At 43.7% G+C, this 20,794-nt stretch overlaps 1 protein-coding gene across 5 annotated transcripts in view; it reads left to right on the top strand.

Annotated features, from left to right (window-relative positions):
- The window catches only part of pacrg (PARK2 co-regulated), a 194,998-nt gene that overhangs the window by 125,100 nt on the left and 49,104 nt on the right, over positions 1 to 20,794 (top strand). For all 5 annotated transcript variants that reach the window (XM_069152443.1, XM_069152442.1, XM_069152441.1 and 2 more), the window contains 2 exons: positions 5,006 to 5,177; positions 11,936 to 12,085. In XM_069152443.1, coding sequence (XP_069008544.1) covers positions 5,006 to 5,177; positions 11,936 to 12,085 — 322 coding nt within the window. The remainder of the gene's footprint in view (positions 1 to 5,005; positions 5,178 to 11,935; positions 12,086 to 20,794) is intronic.

Below are 20,794 nucleotides of genomic sequence, written 5' to 3'. Positions count from 1 at the left end.
TGTACATGCAGTCATACTAATACCAAACCGAAGGTCAACAAAAATAAAAGTCCAAAAGTGACTTTTGTTTTTCATATTTTGGACATGATGTTGTTAGAGCAGTTGCCTCACAGTGAGAAGTAACTTGAGTAACTTGAGGCATTTCAGAAAAAGGTCATACTCCAAAAAGTCATGAAAAGTCATTCAAGATATCTAAAGTATGTTGTCCAAAATATTCAAAGAAAAGTCAGACTATAGCATGTCGTCCAAAAAGTGACCCAAAATTAATTTTTGTATATAGTATAGAGTATAGAGTATATATTATAGAGTATATAGTATAGAGTATAGAGTATATAGTATAGCCAGGGCGATGCGGCTAAGTTTGATGTTTCGCCGTGACACAGGAAGTTGATGTTTCAGGTCAAACGATGCTCCAAATCTCATGAAACATGCGTCAGGCACCAACTTTCATGAGTTTTTGAAGATGTTAAAGCCGCCAAAAAAAACATTTTTTTTTTAAAGAAGAATAAGGGACAAGATCGAGGGAAAAAAAAAAAAACTGCAAGCGGGAATATGCCGACCCTCACGTGCTGCACGTCGGGAGCCGGCGGCCCCGACCCGCTGGATCCCCGACGTGAAGCTGCGAGAGCCCGCATATCACTGCTTGCAGTTTTTATTATTTGTTGCCATACAAACTATGGATAAAACCATGGCGGGCCACACAGTGACCGGTGTTTTACAATTTACAAGATTTGTTAAAATAGTTTCATTTGATTGGATGCCGAAAAGTGACCCAATGAATGGAAAGTAGAAAACAAATATGGAACTGCAGAGGACAGCTGATCTCTTCCCACCACTTTGTCATCCTCCCCACTGTTAGATCAGCAGGGTGAAGATGATACTGCAGCTACTCTTCTGAAAACTTGTTTGGAAAAGTGTTATCCAAACCCACAAGAAACACCTCCGGAGCTATGCTATTACTGCGGTGACCACTTTGATCCACAAGTTAACAGTCAAGTGTGGTTTTATATAATGGGGAGTGTCAGCTTGTTGCTATGAATCACATTTGATATAGTCCACAGTTACCTCAGGAGTAAACTGGGAAAAAAAAATAAACACACACACAAATATGCACACACATGCAAACTCCCTCTTTTCTTCTGCCCGTCTCTCGGTCCCTTTCACACTGTATCTTATCCTGCTGTGTAGCCTCTGGGATGTTTTACCCCCAGAGTTTTTAACATAAATGACTCACGCAACCCCGGCACTCGCCCAGTAGCTTATTATATCCGTTCACACACAGGCTGGATATGGACTCGCATGTACGTGTTCGTACACACACATATTCATCCACCCGCACATGTATTCACACACCCCACACGAAATCACATCCAGGTATTATGTATTTAAAGTGGCAACCTGCTGTTTTCATTCTTCCTGGTCTCCTGTGCCTGTCAGGGGCCTTTGACACTGTTGTTTAATGAGCAGAGGCTCTCCTCCCACTCGCTCCGAGTCTTAGTCCGCTCCTGTTGCTCTGTGTCTGCTGTTGGAGCGCTGACCAGAGGAGACATGTAGGTCTGAGTCCCAGGGCTAATTGCTGCTACTGGGCTGATAGTCTTTCTTTGCTTCGCTCTCATTGACTCCCCGGACTCCAGGGGGGATTCCCACAGGCACCCAAAGACAAACAAACCTGGGCGGACAATCGATAAAGGATGCAAGAGTTACCGCTCAGCACAGCCGCTGATTAAGATTCTCTGGCGATGTGTGTGTGTGTGTGTGTGTGTGTGTGTGTGTGCGTGTGTGTGTGTGTGTGTGTGTGCGTGCGTGCTATGCGGGAGTGTGAGCATGTGAAAGTGTTAGCTGATTGTCCCCACTCTGTCAGTGCTAACTGGAATGTTCAGTCACTCCCTGAGTGCTTGTTTATGTCATTTTGATGATGAGCATCACAGTTCAGAGTCATCCTCTTAACAGCACATTAGGGCTGCCAGGTAATTATTCCCAAAACATCTCAGGTTCACAACACGGCAGGTGAGATGGTGACAATTCCTAAATGTGAGACCAGATAATATACTGACAGTGCAAATTAAGACTTTGTGCTATTTTAAGTTAGGCTGGGGTATAAGTTTGACTTTTTCCTCTCTTTCGCGCCATTAATTGGCAGTGATAAAATGTATCACAAACAAATATTCGCTCTCCATTAAGTCGACATCACAAGTCCACATATTCAAAGGCAAAATTGTTCTGGGATAGCGTTGGATTTATTGTTTCTGTGGCCCCATCCATAAAAGCAGCTTCTGGCATGACGTGTCCCTGAGTACCACTGACTGCCACTGGCGAGCCAGCATTGCGGTGCTCAGTGCTGGAGTGTCATCTCGTCTCTCCTCACCCTCTCCACCCCTCCGTCCCCGCTCCACCCCTTCTCTCTGGGCTCGTGTTTGCCTTTGTTCTTGTCTCCAGTCGGCCTGACTCACAATGATGATCTTGACCAAGCGCAGGGAAAGGTCAAGGTTGGCCGTCAAATTGCCTCAAAGCAATCAGCCTCGTCTCTCTGCGCTAACAGTGTGAGCTCTCTGTCTCCGTCGCCATCTTGCCATCTCGCCATTCTCCATCTTTTAGTCTCTTCTCCTCCATCTCTGTGTTTACCGGGGGGGGGGCCGGGGGGGAGACTTGTGTCAGGGAGGTTTGGCAGCATGAGCGTGGGGGAGGGGGAGGGGGCGGAGGGCTGGTTTTCCCTGCTTTGAAGTATCGGCTCTGACCGGCAGTTGGGCGAAGGCTGGGGACTTGAAAGCACACAGTGTCACTGCATGGGTGACATTAAGCACAGAGCAGCGTGACCCAGTGGAGGGCTTGTGTGTGTACAGATAAAACATACATAACACACACTATACTTATACAGTATATAGGCTGCAGGAGGTGTCCCTCCAGATTTTCAAAGGTATTTCTTGGTATCGTTGTTGCTGTTGAAAAATGCTTGACGTTGCAGCAGCTTTCCCCCCCCAAAAAAAAAACTGTGATGAAATTTGAAGTTTTATGGGATTTCCTTTATTTATTTATTTTTTGCTGTAAAATGGAGCAAATTGGCAAACAACCCAAGTCAAGGAAGAAAATTTGTACTTAAAGAAGACAGTCATATCAAATCACTTCCTATGGTAATAAGCGATACTGCACATCATCGTGGAAATATTTCAGGTCGCTTTTTTTTCTTAAATTTTCTCAATTTAAAGAACCATCGGCTCAACGTTACAAAAACGTTCCTGATGCATTAAATTGACGTAGCTTTACGAAACAGACAGTCTGCAACTGTAGCATAGAACATGTAGGCTACATCTTCTGAAAAAAGAAGTACTGTAAATGCGTTATGAATTAAATTAATTTAACACATAGGCTACTGTATGTAAAACAAAGTACAATCTCTTACTATAGGAAGGGTGTTTCAAAACCCATGTAATTTATCACATAATGTATGATTAGGCTGACTCGGGGAAATGGGATGATTAGCCTAATTGCAATGAGACTACATTTCCCACAAGCCCAGTCACTTCTGTTTTTGCCATTTTTTTTCCCAGACAATTGGCATTTGTTTTTTGTTGATGATGAGAGGTTAAAGAGCCTCGCTGACTCTAAATGAGAAGTTATTTTTGTTGATGAACCAAGTTATGTTTGGAGAAGCTTAATTTGTGCCGTAATGTCTTCAGCAGAGCTTCTTTTGAGCAAGATTATGCAAAGAAATTGTGTGAATTTAGCTATATTGCAAACGCTCATGAATAATGCAGATAGTTATTGGTTGAATTTACTATTACTGCAATTGCAGGGACGTGATTTCCTGGCGGGACTGACACACGTGTATATCTATATTTACTGTATGTGTGGGTCGGTGGAGGGAATCTCCTTGTAGCTTTGAGTTGTCCTCTAGTCCTCAAGCACTGCTGCTGACTGCGGGCTATTTGCCTGTTCACCAAAGGGATTACCTTTCATTACAGGAAAAACAGAACCGCTAACCTCTTGCTCAACAATAGTGCCATTGGGATGCGCTGCTACGGCTGATACCCCTGATATAAATACACACACAGTAACTAGATCCAGTATACAGATACCACATGAGACATAGCGACATGCAACATTACAAACACACACGCACGCACACATGCACGCAGGTGGCTCAAGGACAGCCTCCTTTGGGTCAGCTGTGCATTCCAGCCCAGTGTGCCTGAGTGGCTTTCCTCTGATGGTGTCTCACACATGAAAGACTTCACTTTAATGTGTCACGCAGTACACACACACACACACACGCACACGCACGCACGCACGCACACACACACACACACACACACACACACACAATATCAAAGTCTGCCGGTGGCCTGTCATAGGACGAATGTCTTCATCTGCCGCCTGATTGTGTTTGTGTGCGCCTTTCTGTCTGCCCTGTAAATGGTGTAAACAGGTGTTAACATGTCAGCCCACAAGATGCCACATGCCGTTGTGTCATGATCTTCAGAACAGCTGTCCCCTACCATTGTGTGTGTGTGTGTGTGTGTGTGTGTGTGTGTGTGTGTGTGTGTGTGTGTGTGTGTGTGTGTGTGTGTGTGTGTGTGTGTGTGTACCGTATGTACGTATGTTTACGGTAAAGGTTATCAATGGCTGCAAGAGGAGCTTCAGCCCGAGACTTTGAGCAAAGCGAAGGACAAATTAATAGAAGAGTAAAATGGCAATAACTGATTTTTCCCAAAACACAATGAATTCTGCTATATCTGCGCATTTTTGTGTGTGTTCTTTGTGTGCACAGATATGGGTGTGAATGACAGTGTGAATCATCTTGAAGGTGATTGAGTGGGTAGGGAGAAAGACTTTGTAGGAAACAAAACGTTCATCCGTGCTTCTGGCTAATTTCTCCATCAACAACCTTCAAACAATTGCCCGTGAGCAAAGAAAACTGAAACTTTAGCCCCTCTCTCTTTGTCAGTCTCTATGGATATAAGAAGCAGCTAATAATACCTCGAACATAAATGTACATATCTGTCCTCAGGTGGAGATTGAGACGCTGGACTACCAGCACTACCTGCCGCTGTTCTTTGATGGTTTATGTGAGACTTGCCATCCGTATGAGATCTTCGCCCGCCAGGGATGCCATGACATGCTGGACCGCGGAGACACCAAGATCCTGCCTGTCATTCCCCAGCTCATCATCCCCATCAGAAGTAAGTCTGGGAGGGTGTCTGCACTCACAGTTTACCAGTCATAAGAAACAGTCGTTTTACCTCGACTGTGTTCCCCTTCCACTGGCGAGAAAATGTTTGGTTATTACAAGACTAAAACAAATAACCTACAAATGCCGATATTGCGTTCATTTAACCATAAAAATATATTTTTGTAGTTTGACGTACCATAAACCATCTCAATATATTTTTACATCTCTCCCACGCTTCTCTCTGGAGCTCTACCAGAAACGGGCTTTTTTTTGTGTCTGTGTTTTTCTGAGCGACGCACGCCCAGGATAACCACAGCTTTTTCCCGGTGTCGTAGCTTTCTAGTTTTGTGACTGAGCGACCGCTCTGTTTTGTTCCACAGTAAAAATTGAACAATGGGCCGCGCTGAAGGCGGACATACCGAGTGAGCGGTAGTTTGTGACATCACATACTTACAGATGTCCAAACGTCCAAACAGCACAGTTGAGACGGGCAGTGTGCACCTCTCTGTGCACAGAGCCTTTTGAACCTTCTATAGAGCCTGCTTCATAATCAAAAAAAGACTTGGAAGTCTGAATTTATGCAACCTTAGGTGAGTTTTAAAATCACAACTATGACGCTATAAAGGAGGCGGATGAGAGAGAAAACGAAGTTTAAATTTGTGCATTTTAATTATGTGCAATGTGAATATTATAATTACTTTTTAATACTTAAATATGTTGTACAATCATCTGGGATCATTATCACAGCTATACTCAGCAATTAAAATGTAGCAACTAGCCAATTATCTGTGGCAACAAAATGCTCATTCATCATCATTAATACGCATTATTTTTGCAATCCTTTTTGTAAGTAAATATTATCATTTTATGAAAGACTGTCAACCAAGTACTCTTCTTAGACTTTAATTGTATAGCCCTGATGGATATTCTTACATACCATTACTCCATTATTCACTATTTTAATGACAGCATCATCAGTACTTGATCTCTATTTGCTGACAAATCCCAGGATTATAATTAATTCCCAGCTGATTATTGTGTATTTATCAGCTGTTTTAAATATATCAGAAGCTAATAACACACTTTGGGTTCTGTGCACAAAAATATGTTTTGTTACGTGTGATGCTTACTTATTTTGGTCTGCTTTTTATCTTGAAGCACATTGAGGCGACACCTGTCGTATGAAATGTGCTATGTAAATAAAGTTGACAAGTATAGCTGATAAAAAAAAATCTGACTCAGGTTGCTATCACAAAGAATGTCAGAAGCTGAAATATTTCGAAAATACTTCAGAATACATTAAAAGGACAGCATTATCAATATCAAATTAAATGATTACATCGCTATTATCATGCATCACAATCTATATGTATAAAATTTATTAACAAATCTTTCTATGAAACAATACATACAACGGCTTTCTTAAAGCCTTCTCAGACAATATTACATTAAAGTGCAACCAAAATAGGACAACATGTTTTACCATAAAAAGACTCACCTGTCTAACACACTTCTGCTACAGAGGACTCTAACATTTCCATACAACCCGTCCTAATTTGGTTTCGCAGTCATACTGTTCCTATTATTACATTAATCCTCAGGGCGAAGCGTCCTTGTTTTTGCATTTGCCGCAAGAAGTTGGCTCTAAAAGCATGCCTGATAATCTGCCATGAATGCGGTGACATGCTACATTTAACTGTGTCATGGTGCAGGCCCCCTTTGCCTTTCCACACGGACATGTTTATACACACACACACACACACACACACACACACACACACACACACACACACACACACACACAAGTTGAAGTTGGCAGACGGAAGTGGGCGGAAAGGTCGTGTCTCAGGACGAAGTGGTCCATGATTTCAAAAATAGACATCAGAATGTACAGCGATGTGGACAGAAAAAGGGGTGAATGCAAGGAAGACCGCGGTATAGAGAAAGTAGAGGAATGCAAAGTGTGGCTTTTGTTGGGATATTTCAGACACACAGCCTCACGCATACACACATACACACACAGAAGCTGTCTTTTGTTTGGCGCCACTGCCGAGTGGAGTGTCAGTTTCAAAGTGGCAGCCTTTAAGTGGCGCCCAGTGAGCCTGTGGTAGTGTTCATGTCACGGGCAGTTGGCTGGCGGTGTGTACGCGTATGTGAAGTGTATCTGTGTGTGTGTGTGTGTGTGTGTGTATGTGTGCGTGTGTGTATCTTGTTTATGTGTGGGTGTTGGATGTCTGTGGAGGCAGAGGGGCGTAACGGCCAACACTAGGCAGGGCTGTTGGAGACACAGAGACACGGTGACAGACTGACCCTGGCACAGAGTCGCACTGAGCGCACACACTGCGAGGTATTAACCATTACACATCATGCAGACTGACATATCCAAAGGCTAGCAATAATCAGTGTTACTGTATTTTATAATTTTCTTATTACTTGTGTGCTTTATTTTGAAAATAATTGAAAAAGCTTTGATTTTGTATTTTAGGCATAGTATTTAACAGCATCTTTTCATACTTAGTTTAAACATTTGGAAGGCCTAATGTCTCTAATTTGCACTTTATCAAGCGGCACCCACTTTACATCATACACAGAGTGACTGGGCTACTTGTTAACTTAGACAGTATTTCATAAGTTCAATCCTCTCAGCAGTTATGGTCATTTGCCTTTGGGGGGGGCCAGACCAAAGGTGATGGTTATGCTCCTCATGAAAACACACATTTCGCCCGGATAATGGAATTTTAAATGGCCTGCTCCTTATTAACATTTTAGTTTATTAAAAATCAGGCCTGCTTCGCCATCCACAAGGCAAAGCCGCCAGTCCGTGTCTCTGTTGCAGATTAATTACTTTCCTATGGAGTAGGGAAGAAGAAGGGATGGAGGAAAGAGGAAGAAAGTAAAAAGCCGTCTGCAGTTTAAAAATGGCAAGATATATATTTTTCTCCTCTGACGTTAATACATCTTCAGTGTGGCTGGCAGGCTCTTATCTGCTGAGCGACTGAGCCACGTCAGGCCCTGGTGAATTTTGATGATGACTGCAGGTCACCCAATGAGAATACACAATGTGGAAAGCTCTGGATGACATTATACTCCAAGGCCCTGTCCTCTGTGACTTAAAGACTGAACCCTTTCCTGTACACAATGTTCCCTTAACCCTGTTTTAGAAAGACAACTGTAAAGCTGTAAAGAATAAAAAGATTAATAAAAAAATAAATTAAAAAAAAAGGCAACTGGGAAATAGACGTTTATAAGACCTCATACATTTTTGCGGTTTTAAAGCCTTTCAGAAGGTTTTTGATTTCATAGTATTTTTTTATAACTAACCAAATGACAAAGTATTTCTGTAAAACAACATTTATTTAAGTAAAAGCTTAGAAATAGTTTTGTTCAGCTCAACAGTGCCAAGGTGACTGAAGAGAAAAGATAAAACGTCACTGTTGTTTTTTTTTTGTTTTTTTCTGTCTGAGGGAGGAGGATTCATAGCCATACCCGCATTGAGCCTCAGTTGATTGGCATAACATTTGTTCAGCTTTAAACCAAAATGAGACTTTCATTAAAAGGAGATCCTCAGTTACGCCTCTGCACGGGAACATCTTCTGATCTAAAAAAGTGTATTTATACACTGAGCCAGAACAATTCACTGCTAAACACTCCGAGGTGTCACCTTACCTCTGGCATTTCACAGGAAACAGAATACAAGGTCACCATTGTTTCACTTACACACTGAATATGAAACAGGTCCGAGCATGAATAGATGATTACTTTATTCAGATTTGTCCCAACACAGGTTTTAAACCAGCATTAATGTATCAGGCCCTCGGCTGCCTTCTCTCTCACGTTTTAATTTTTTTCGTCCTTTTTTTTTCTTCTTTTTTTCAGCCATGCGAGAGTGTCGATGAATAATTGAACAGTCCCGCGGTCCAAATGTCACAGCAGGGAAAATTGTTTGCGCTGGCTGGTAATTAGAATTTCATTGTTTGTTATGTAGGGTTTGAAATTCCTGTCATTCCACATTCCACCTTATCTTGGGCCTGGCAGATATCTCTGTGCTTGTCTTTCCGAGGAGACACTAAGGCATCGATGGAGAGATGGCATGAAGCACAATACATTTGCTCATTCAGCATCATCCGCACGGCTGGTCCTCTGTACACACTGGCACACACATCGTCACCGACACAGACAAAGTCACGCCCACGCCAACTTGTCCTTCCCTCAAATGGACACAAAGCGGTGGTCCTAGTTCAATTAGTCATTCTGTCACATAAATGCTCAACGCTTATGAACGCGATCTGCAATATTTCCTCACCCGTTGTAGCTTGTAGTTGCTAATATGACTCATCTTTATTGTGTAACTTCATTCATATTTTGTTGCTGCCATGTTCAGCACTGCCTGTGCTCATGATGGAGGCTGACATTTAGTTTTTAGTGCCTTTAATGTGTGTGTGTGTGTGTGTGTGTGTGTGTGTGTGTGTGTGTGTGTGTGTGTGTGTGTGTGTGCGCGGGCATTATGTGGGACTGCTGTGCGTGAGTGTTTATGCTTGTGACTGGTTGTAATTTGCATATTGGCTGTTTTAACACAGGCACTGGGTGATGCAGTGTGCTGTTCTCTTGGTGCTGTAACACCATATTTTTTTAGGCTTGCTGCTCTCTTTCGCTCTCAGTTTGTCTTCTGTCAGTTTGAACGTTCGGGATGAGTATTGTGGTGATATCGTTAATTTTTTTTCCATGAATGAGTTTATCGATATATTTATCAGCGTTAATGATTGATTTACCAAAAACGAACAGGAATTTCTTAGGAGTAGAATCAACATTACCTCATGAGGGGTGTTTTTGTTGACTTCACTGCGTCCTGCATCTTAAAATTGATTTAATTTGTCTGCCTGATAATTCGGTTCCCAGCATGGCGCACATGGTACAGAGTTGAAATCGTTGGTGGAGAGTTGTTGGTATTTTAGTGGAAAATAGGTTTTAGAGCTAAAAACTGACAATCTTAACCTAATTTATGACTTTCATATTAGATGAAAATGTTCTTCTTAAACCTGGATTTATTGAGTTTCTTTCGTGACTTTGCGGCTGTACAAAGAAGTGTCAACACAACAGACGTATCTAATTCATAGTCACCATTTAAGTTAATGTGACCAACTGATATTCAGTCTCTTTTAGTTCTAGGTTTGGTCTCTACCCCAATAGGGAATGATAGAGCCCTGTTGCATAACAGCGCTTCGAGAGTTGCAGATAATTAAAGCTGAAATTCACTATAAAGCTATGCAGATACAGAGCCAGGCATTAAAATACCTCCCCTGTCCTCTATAACAACAAAATAATCTCTTTAGCTGCAACAGCGGCAATTTGTTAACACAGAAAATCGGATTCTTCTCGATGAGGACAGAGCTTTTGTTCCAATTTATATTGACTCAACATGTGCTTCAGTAAACTGCTGCCCTTGGCCTTCTCGTTTCTTGGGGGTTAACATCGTCGATACAACTGAAAAGCGCATCATTTTTGTTTTTCCACTGTTGTCTGATGCGTCTGTTCACTGACATCTGTTCTGTGAGACTTAATATGACTTAAATCAAGTGTCAAGACAGTACAAGAGAAATAAAGACAGAAAGCATGAAGTCAGCCATAAATTTATCTTTATCAAGCACCAACAACAAAACCTGCTGTGACAGATTTATTTACTTTACAACTCAACACATGCATTGCCTCTTCAAGGCTAAATTACAGGTTTAAATTCTTTTTTTTTTTTTTGCCAGATTAAAAATGTGATTACAGTTTAGTTTTCCTGTTCAAGTGCTGCCTCTCTCGCTCGTTCTCTCCCTCTTATTGTCTCTACCTCAGTCTTTCACCTGGCATGTTTTCCTCCTCTCCGGCAGCCACGAGTTCTCAGTGCTAAGGGCTGCAGCTCTTTTTCTTTGTTTTGAATCTCACTCTTGAAATGTTTTCATGATGAAAAAAAAAAGACATTTTTTTTTACTGTTGTAAATGCTTGCAGGCAAAATAGGCACTGTGGTACCATTACAATCCTCTTTTTGCAGAAGCAGGCATCAAGTGACAGTTCAAGGTTTATTAAAGAGACATAGCTTTTTCAAACTGTTTCAGAATACACATGGGAGATTACAAGCTCTTGCAGAAGCTCACGTTAAACCTAAAACAGGTCAAATAAAACCAGAAGTGGAAAAATATGTCAGTCTTGGTTGCTAATGACAAATTATTTCAGAAACCTTTGCTCCCTGTCTCACACATCTATTTATCTCTGTTTCTGACATTTTGTCTTTTGTTGTTTTTACCCTTCCCTCCGTCTCTCTCTATTTGTCTCTCTTGATCTCTGTAGCCCCCCATCTCTCCCACCATCATTCCCTTTTGTTCTCTCTATCAGTGGGAGATGGAGTTAAGTGCAGCTGTAAGCCAAATAGCCCAGTGATTGGCTCTCACTTACTCCTTCCTCTCCAGTGCATTTGAAATCACTGATTGCAGACAAGCTAGTCTAAATCAAAGCCCAGCAAGAAAGGAAATGCTTTCAAGGCAATGAGAGCATGTGGGGGCTAAAATGTAGGTGTATTTTGTGTGCGTCTGTTAAACCCGCTCTTATGTACCACATAATTGCAGATGTCTGAATCATTCTACTTACACTGTACCTCTATTTTCCGGAGCAAACAACCTGTAACTTTCCATCTGAGAAGCTGGTTTAAAATCAAGCCTTTCTTAGTTGATGTGCAGTTTTATCTGAGAATTGATTCCTGACCTCTGCTGTTTACCTTTGTCTTCGAGATGCCCTGAACACCCGCAACAATCAAGTGATGTGCACCACCATGAAAGTCCTGCAGCATCTGGTGACGTCTGCAGACAAGGTGGGGGAAGCTCTGGTGCCTTACTTCCGGCAGATCCTCCCGGTTTTCAACCTCTTCAAGCACAAGAACAGTAAGTTTCAGCCATTACCTGTTGAGTGGAAATTCGTGGACACATGACATTTGAAATGTATTTTTGCTTTTGTGAAGCACATGTTGTGTAAGGTCATCCTTTGTCGTGCTGCGATGAATTCCGTCAATTCAAGAACAGCGGTGATGGTAATACATGTGGTATTCATGTGCAGCCTGTGTTAAGACTGCAGTGAGGTTAAGCCCGCTGATGCCACAGTCCTGCGGAGGTTAAGTGTCTCTTTTTATTTGACTGAGTCGAGCGATTTCCCAGCAGAAAGCATTCTGTTTTCCACCTATTCTTTTCAGCGCTCCTGTCCCTGAATGTTTTTTTACTTTTTCTCCCTCCACTTACGCATCCACTGGAGAGAGAAGCTCTATTTTGTCTTTCTGCTGTCAGTCGAGCTGCATTGTGCTCGACGAGGAGACTTTGTCCTTGCTCTCTCTGAAAGCCTCCACCTGGGTGACACCAGGACCTGGAGAGATTAGCATCAGATAGGCAGGGCTCTTTGTGTGGTTGTGTCAAAGCACTTAGCATGGTGTGACATGATGTGGGCCTATTGAAGGCTTAAGAGGCACAACCAGTCCCAAACACTGTGCAGTCAGGAGGACTGGGAGAGTGACATTGTGAATCAATCATTTAAACACAAGCTTTAACAGGAGAAAACACAAGGCTTTAGTCTCTTAATCAATATCCAATTTGAATCTCTTGTCTCTTTAATTTGCTTACATTATCTGTTACTATTTGGAGAGGTCTAAAAAAAAAAAGAGGAAGGAAAGAGCCAGAAAGAGATAGCTAGGAAAGACAAAGGACGGAAAAGAAAAGCCTGCCTTATTAGTGCATGGCCTTATGCAAATCTCCTCTGTAAATTAGCTGTCAAATCAATCCCCTAAACCGTTTTGAAGCGTGAGTTTCTCCAGCGCTGCGCAGTCTCCGGAGCTGGCTGGTGAACCCCAGCAGGAATAGTTTTATCTCTTGCCTGGAAGTTACCTTGCCGACGCGTCTACCTGCCTGCCCGCTCGCTCGTCTGTCCTCCTCTGGCGAGCATCGATTAAACCCGAGCCAACCTCTCACCTGGCAGACGTCTCCGCTATTGACCTCTCCCAGAGAGACCTGTCTGGGCCAGAGAGGGGTCCATACAGCTGCCAAAGCACGAGGCCCGATCTGCTAAACAAGGGCAGTGATTCCTGCTCAGCAATTTATAGGCATCCAGGATGGTTTCTTTCTTGTAAAGTTTGACAAGAGTTTAGGCTGAAAATATAATTAAATTAAAGCATGTCTGAGTACTTTAAGTGTCTATATAAGGTTATAGATAGAAAATGTTCTTGTGGTTTCCCCCATTTCTATCTAAAGCTTTACCATTAAATGAGCTGTCAAATCGTGCTCTACTCCACCCACTCCCTGCCAACAGAGAGATACAACTTCAAATGCTTCTCTTTTGGGGGAACAAACAGCATGTGAACCAGCACTATGTGTTCTTTCCCTCTAATACACAAATAATTTCAGGTTGTCCTCACACTTCTTGCCTCTGTATCTCTGTGTGTTTTTGTCTTTCTTCTGTTTCATGTCTTGTTTATATCAATATCAGGGCTTTCATTGAAGTACATCTATTATCTAATATTTCTTACATACACCTCCAAGTCCGTCCCACACTCCGTCAGCTGTCTCAACCACAGCCAGGGTGCTGCATCTAGCCAGACAGGCACAATCATTGTGTTTAATACAGTAGGAGACACAGAGGACTGTCTCGTAGTGTGTGGTAACATCTCCCTTTGGCTCTCCCACGCTGTAACTCACTGAGCTTGCATGGCATCCCTCTTATCTCCTGAGCCACAACGGGGCCACTGTCCAGTATGTGCCAAGTGTGCGTGTGTGTGTGTGTGTGTCTGCATTTGTGTACATCTGTCATGAATAGATCTATTGTGTCCTGTATGCAGCTGTTGGCTTCAGTATAGATGAAGGCCCCAGCTTTCTGTTTCCATCTCCCCCCTGTTTGGTGTTGTTGTTCTGCCAGCATTGGGCACATAATGCTCTGCTCAACATCTATAGTACTGCTCACATATACACACAGGCACACATGTATACCATCACACACTGTTCCAGTTGAGGCTACAGAACCTGACTCTGTCCCTGTCCCTCCAGTTGTTCGAGCTGCGAATCAATAGGCTGACAGCTGCTGCTGCAGGGTCACAGCTACAGTTAGATATCACCAACATCTCATCATGGGACAGATCCCCTAGGCCGTGTTCACACGCTCCCACTGTGTCGCTCCCACTCCGAGACAGGGTTGTGACCTGTTAAATTGGTCTGTATAAAGGCCTTATCTGAGCCTCTTTTTCTTTTTTTTTTTTTACTAAGGTCAGTGCTGGAACTGGAACAGCCATCTCTGAAATGGACCCTCGGGTGTCCTATCACTCAGACAGAGCACTGGACCTCTGACCAGATGAACAGAGTCACGACCCACATGTTCAGCCTTTTTGGGATGCAGGCTTCTGAAGGACGGCCTTCATTGTTCTATGAGAAAATACGCCTGGTTCTTGCAGATCCAAATTCATTGTGTGAATATAAGAGTGTGGCCGTGCTTATAGGGAATTATTTCCAGTCATTGCATCCTACTAGCTGTAGACTTCGCATTAATTTTGAAACTATTGGAGCAGCCTTTATCTGGCATTGACCACCATCTGCGCCAAAACTCTACCACAGCTTTGGAAAAAAACGCTTGACTTCAGTGTCATCACACCGGGTGCAAAACAAACACCTTGGAGGTCAAAGGTAAACAGCTAAAGTCCTTGGTTATGCATTTTAAAAGTGCAGTCAAGAACAATCATCATAAATTCAAAAGCAGTAGGATCCTGAATAATAAAACAAGTAATAAAGCAGCAGGGCAGGATTGGAGATGCGTGAGGTACAATAGAGGGCATGGTTGGGGGGTTGTCAATGGTCAATTCAGCAGTCCTTTAATTATAAGCTTTTTGATAAAGAGAAGTTTTAAGCCTGGTTTTGAGGGTGGGGAGGGTGTCGGCCTCCCAAACCCAAAAACTCTGAGAGTGCAGTGTTCTGTTCGGATAATTGGGTACGAAGAGATCTTTGATATACGAGGGAGCCTGGTTGTTAAGGGCTTTAACAGTCAGGATCAGAATTTTGAACTTGTTTCCAGACTATAATCAGAGCATAGAAAACTGAATCTGTGAGTAATTCTTGCCACTGTCACATTAATGCGTCATTCTGAAGTGCTCAATAATGAGCGATCATATAGTATCACCGTCCTTGATGTTCCCCTTTGTCTCCTGAATCAGCGCTCTCAGCTTTTGTTTGCTTTGTGCCTTTTTGTGCGTCAACTGTTCTCTCTCTGTGTGTGTGTGTGTGTGTGTGTGTGTGTGTGTGTGTGTGTGTGTGTGTGTGTGTGTGTGTGTGTGTGTGTGTGTGTGTGTATTTATGTTTATGTGTGTGCAGGAGAGACAATGTAGACGAAGGTGTAGGAATTCTTCCCAATACAATTTGCATGGCTCCCTTGTTTGCTTGCTGTGATGAATCTTATCCCTAATGAAATGCAACAACGTTCCATAAGAAGGAGGGATGTGCTCTGTCATCCAGCAAATTCCTTGTCTGAGCTCGAAGGAGGGAATTCATCTACTGTACGTCGTATCGGGAGGAGACGTGGAGAGTTTGTGAAGTTTTGTAAGGTGGCAGAGGAAAGTCCACAGAAAATATGTTGGGATGGAGAACAGGGATCAAACGGTTGCCGATACTAACCTTATTTAGTCGATCAGGGAATGGCCAGATGTGGCCGACCCACAGTAAATATAGATTCTTAGTCAGTGTCAGTGTTTGTACTGTTTACACATCCAGTCAAATTACCCTACACAAAACTAATTGAGTTGAAGTGAAGTGAACTGATTATAAATTTTTAAATGAAATCTACTTAAAAGATGAACTCAATTTTAAATCAATAACAGCCCAATAGACACTACATGCTGCCAATAAAACATCCATTGCTGCTTTTTACTGCCAAACAAAATAATGCAAGTGTTTCTTCATCTGATGTTAGCCAACGCTTTCAGCCTTTTTTTTGTTTTGGTGTAGATGTATCAGGATTCCTGTCTGCTCCTACTGTTTGCTCCTCTGTTTTGTCCCCAATCACCTCTCCTAGTGTTTCTGTCATTCCCCTGTCTGTTTGTTATTGTGTCCCCATGTGTTCTGTGTCCTCCTCTCCCCGCCTCCTGTCACCTCCCATTGCCACACCCCTCACCGGTCTCAGCAGCTGCCACCACTCTCCCCAAATCACCACCTGCAGGTGGCTCATTTCCCTGATCACTTCCCCGGACTATATGTACCCTGCCCCTGCAGTCACCCGGTGTTGGTCCATACTGCTAGATACTGCCAGTCACTGCCAGTCACCCGTCCGTCTGTTCTGGTTCCCGCTCCCGGTTTCCGCTCCCGGTACCCTGTTTCTGCTTCTAGTCCGTACGATCAGTCAGTGCTCCCAATCTCAGCCAATTGCTGAGGCTAAGCAGGGTCAGGCCTGGTTAGTACTTGAATGGGAGACCACCTGGGAGTACCAGGTGCTGCAGAGCTACCAGTCGGAGCCACCAGTCACTCCAGTACTAGAGTCTGTTGCCGCTGGCTGTGGAGGACCTCGGGATTCCCCCAGCGCAGCCTGGCCCCCGGTGAGAGTCGGTAGAGTTTCCCTCCCGACTCCGGGAATCAGACATTGACTTTATTGTTGATCAATAAAGACTGTGTTTTGAAGTTATACCCGAGTCTGTGTGCCTGCGTTTGGGTCCTGTTACAACTCACCTCATAACAAGATGTGTAACTTACTTCACAAGGACAAGCCACATAGTGAGCAGTACACACTCAGAAAAGCTTGAAACTCAGCTCATTGATGAAGGATTTGCTTCCAGAATTTTTTCAGCTTCTACATCACGGTGTGTCTGAATGCAGTTGATGTTTGTCTGGAGGGCTCTGGTGGTATTTATTCGGGTCTACACCGCAGCAGTGTTGCTGTTGCCCTGATAATTTTCTTCACTTATCTGTTAGGTGTAGGTCCTTAAACACCTATTCATCACTGACAAACACACACACACACTCTCTCTCTCTCTTTCACACACACGCACGCACACACACACGCGCGCAAACACCCGTGCACACATCCACACACTCATACATATATTGCTCACACACAGCAGTGATCTGGTTCATTTGGCCTCTTTTATCTTCCTGCTAGGAATGTGGCCAGCAATGATAAGGTCTCAGCCACATGCATTGCTGAGCCTACACAGACACACACACTCTTTCTCTCTCTCTCTCTCACACACACACACACAGAGGTTGTGATAGTGGCTCTCTGTCTTCTTTGCTGGGCGACTGGTGATGTTTTTGTGTCGGTGACAGATGCAGCGCTGTGGCCGGCCACACCGTCTTCTCCCATGAGCCCGCTTTATCTGCCTATCACATGGCAGACACACACTCACGGCTCACGTTGGACGTCTTTATGAACATGGCGGCTCGGTTACAGACCAAGCTGATCCCTGGAATGGAATGGAAATAGCTGGCTGACCTCACCAACACCACCTCCCCCCTACACACACACACACACACACACACACACACACACACCCCTCCCCACCCCAGTGCCCTGACAGAAGGACACGGCCCTTCAGGAACTGGACGGCAAGGACACTCCATCCGTGTACGTGTAACTGTCATTCTAAAAATCAGCCATCATCAACGCACACGCAAGCAAATTAAATAGGAGTCATTTTTTTTCCCAACTCGTTTTAATCTGACAGAAGGCCAAGCGTATGCCTGTGTACTCAACCACCTGTGCTCCTGTCCACAATACAGCATAATTCTCCCGTTTACTGCCAGAACACTGCACTGTTGCGTATATGGTGTTGAAGTTAATTCCTGGGGATTCCCATTCACAAACATTTGCTTTATTTAATGACCTTTTCCAGCTGCCGTAGTGAAAAATTAATTCACTGCCATGCTTTCACTGTGTACATAGCCACACAATGGAGGCGACACACACGCACGCGCACAAACATATACACACATAAAGCCACGGCCGCCCCATGTAATCCATCATCCTCCGCAGACACACAGAGCTCCTTTTTTCCCCGGCGGACGACAGAACACACACCTCATCCTCAGCTCCCCTCCGTCTCCTGTTCCATGTACCCCCTCTCCAACAGGAGATATCAATCTATCAAACAATCACAGCTTGCCAAGACCCCTCCGCCATTAAAACACGGGTAGAATGGGAGAAACGGAAAGAGAAAAGAGAGATGGAAGAAGAGATAGCATGAGTGAGCAAGAGATGAAATCCAGGTAATACCAAGCACTTTCTGTTCTTACCTGCTCCTCTGTTAGCATGCTTCACAGCACATAATGACTTTTTCCTCCTCTCCTGAAGCCTAAGAAAAAGACGAGAGGTTGAGAAAAATAGTGGAAATATATTTTTACATTAATGCAGCCCCCCTCGCCTCGCCTCCACCCCCCCACCCCCCACACACCCATATCTCACTCCACTGCTATACTCCTTCCGCCTGCGGATATGCCCACCTGGCTCTGTTAATTTCTATTGTCAGCAGGTCTGAGGCGGAGCAGCCAATCAGGTGTGAGCGTCAGCCCTTGGGTCTGCAGTCACTCTGCGGCTCCAATTTAAAGGTCAGCTGATAAGCAGCTAGATTCATGCATAATCTGGGCTGCTCTGCAGTCAGACAGGCAGACTGCTCAGTGAAAACACACACACACACACACACACACACACACACACACACTCGACAGAATCACATCTCATGCTCATGGTCTATGACTGACCCTCTCAAACTTTTTACTTTGCAGACTCTTCTGGACATGTTTCATGTGTCCTTTTTCAGCAGGTGACTCTTATCGTTCCATCAGGTCAGCTAATGTACTTTTACTAATTGCTTGATAGGAGCGACTCAGTAAGAACTTGGCTTTGTGTTTGTTGATTTGTTCATTAATTTGTTCATCGTGCTTCTTGCAATGTGAAGCACTTAGGGGAATTATGGGATCCACTCTTTAAATGGCACAAAGCCCTGAGGCTGGCAGTATCCTTAAAATGAAATAGACTTTGGCTTCTTTGCTCAGGCAGTTTGCTACTTTAACAAGCACCACTTCGATTGCCGCAGTGTACAGAGGCTGGCCAGCAAAACCTCACGCGGCCTTTCTCACCGTCCTCACCGTCTTACTGGAACTGGTCAACAGCTTTGTGTGATTGTTTAATTTCTTCTGATATCATTTCATTATCCCGTCATCGACATTTCATTTAACCGGCATTTGTTTTCAATGCTGCACTGTTGAATTTTGAGAGCTTTTTTTTAACAAACCAAACTAAATGGTGCAAAAATATATATTGGAATCTAAAAGTGCCGATTACACAGTGCCTCAAAAACAAGGTGCTCCATCTTACTTTGACCCTCACGCAGGTGTAAACTGACAAAATGTGGTGAGTTTGGTGTTTGCACTATATCACTATAATTTCTGTTCATGAGATCTCAGAGCTGCAGGTTGTCAGTTCCAATGATCCTTGCCTTCCTTTGAGAACAGTGGCAGGTGGATGCTGCTTCAACCTAGTTGATCAAGTAGAAAACGGTTTCTTCTACTTCTTGAATCTATCCAATGTGATTCCCTTTCCTTGAACCAGTTCGAGTTTCCTTGAACCAGTTCGAGTTTCCTTGAACACGTGCATACTTGTAATAGCTTGTTGACCGTCTTCATGGGGCTCACTAAATCCCAAATTTTGGAAATTCATCGGTGGTGGCCTCGAAGTAAGGAGTTGGAGGAAGCTTCCAAGTGAATGTCAAGTTTTTAAATAGCATCAGGTTTGACACGAAGTTGCTTCTAATCTGTAGATGACCATGTATGCATTCTTAGTATGGAGCTAACTCCTTAATCTCAGCGGGGCTCCCCCTTTCATTCCCTCTAATCCAAGAAACACTCAATTACCTAATTGGATGAGTTATGAGGGTCCTTTTCTCTCTCCATACCCGCCCATCTCAATGAGATTAACACACTCTGTAATTAATGAATTTGGGGCACTTTGAAACGATTTGCAGGATTGTCCTGGCTGCGGGGGCCTGACACGTGTAACACAATTATTGAGCTGTCGGAATTAGACAATAGAGTGAGATGAATGGCCCCAACGTTAGCCGTGTTTGCGAAAGACAGGTGATCCTTCCAAACAGAATCTGGATTAGGTCGATGGGGCTGCTTTGTTGTTATTCCCTTCAGAGTGTGTGTGTGCGGGGGGAGGGAAGGGAAGGGGGTTTCGTGTATTTGCGTGTATGAATCTGTCCTTGCATGTGCCTTTGTGTTTGCCATGACTTCCTAGTAGCGAGCAGGGAGCTCTCCTGAAGCCTCTTACCACATCATTGTGTTTGACATCTCCGCGGGCAGCCAGCGACAGAATGCTGGTGTGTGTGCAGACATTTGTCCAGTCCGCTTTGGATCAGCATTCGCACCCTGCGCCACGTTGCCTGTCAGCATTCATAAGCAGCCACACCTTTACAAACAGGTCCGCCGATTGAATATGGAAAAACACAGAAAAGGCACATTTTCACAAAATAAATAACAAATGGCATTTCTACGGTGTCGGAACTTGCCATCCCAGGCAAGGACACACATAATAAACAATAGAAGTAAAACAGATTTTTATCGCCCTTGCTGGGACACTTCCCTTGT

Source organism: Embiotoca jacksoni, unplaced genomic scaffold, assembly GCF_022577435.1.
Source record: "Embiotoca jacksoni isolate LCO1_2020_lvr unplaced genomic scaffold, fEmbJac1.0.p SCAF_18, whole genome shotgun sequence".
In the NCBI taxonomy this organism is placed as follows: Eukaryota; Metazoa; Chordata; class Actinopteri; family Embiotocidae; genus Embiotoca; species Embiotoca jacksoni.
This window is presented reverse-complemented; position numbering and strand designations above follow the sequence as displayed.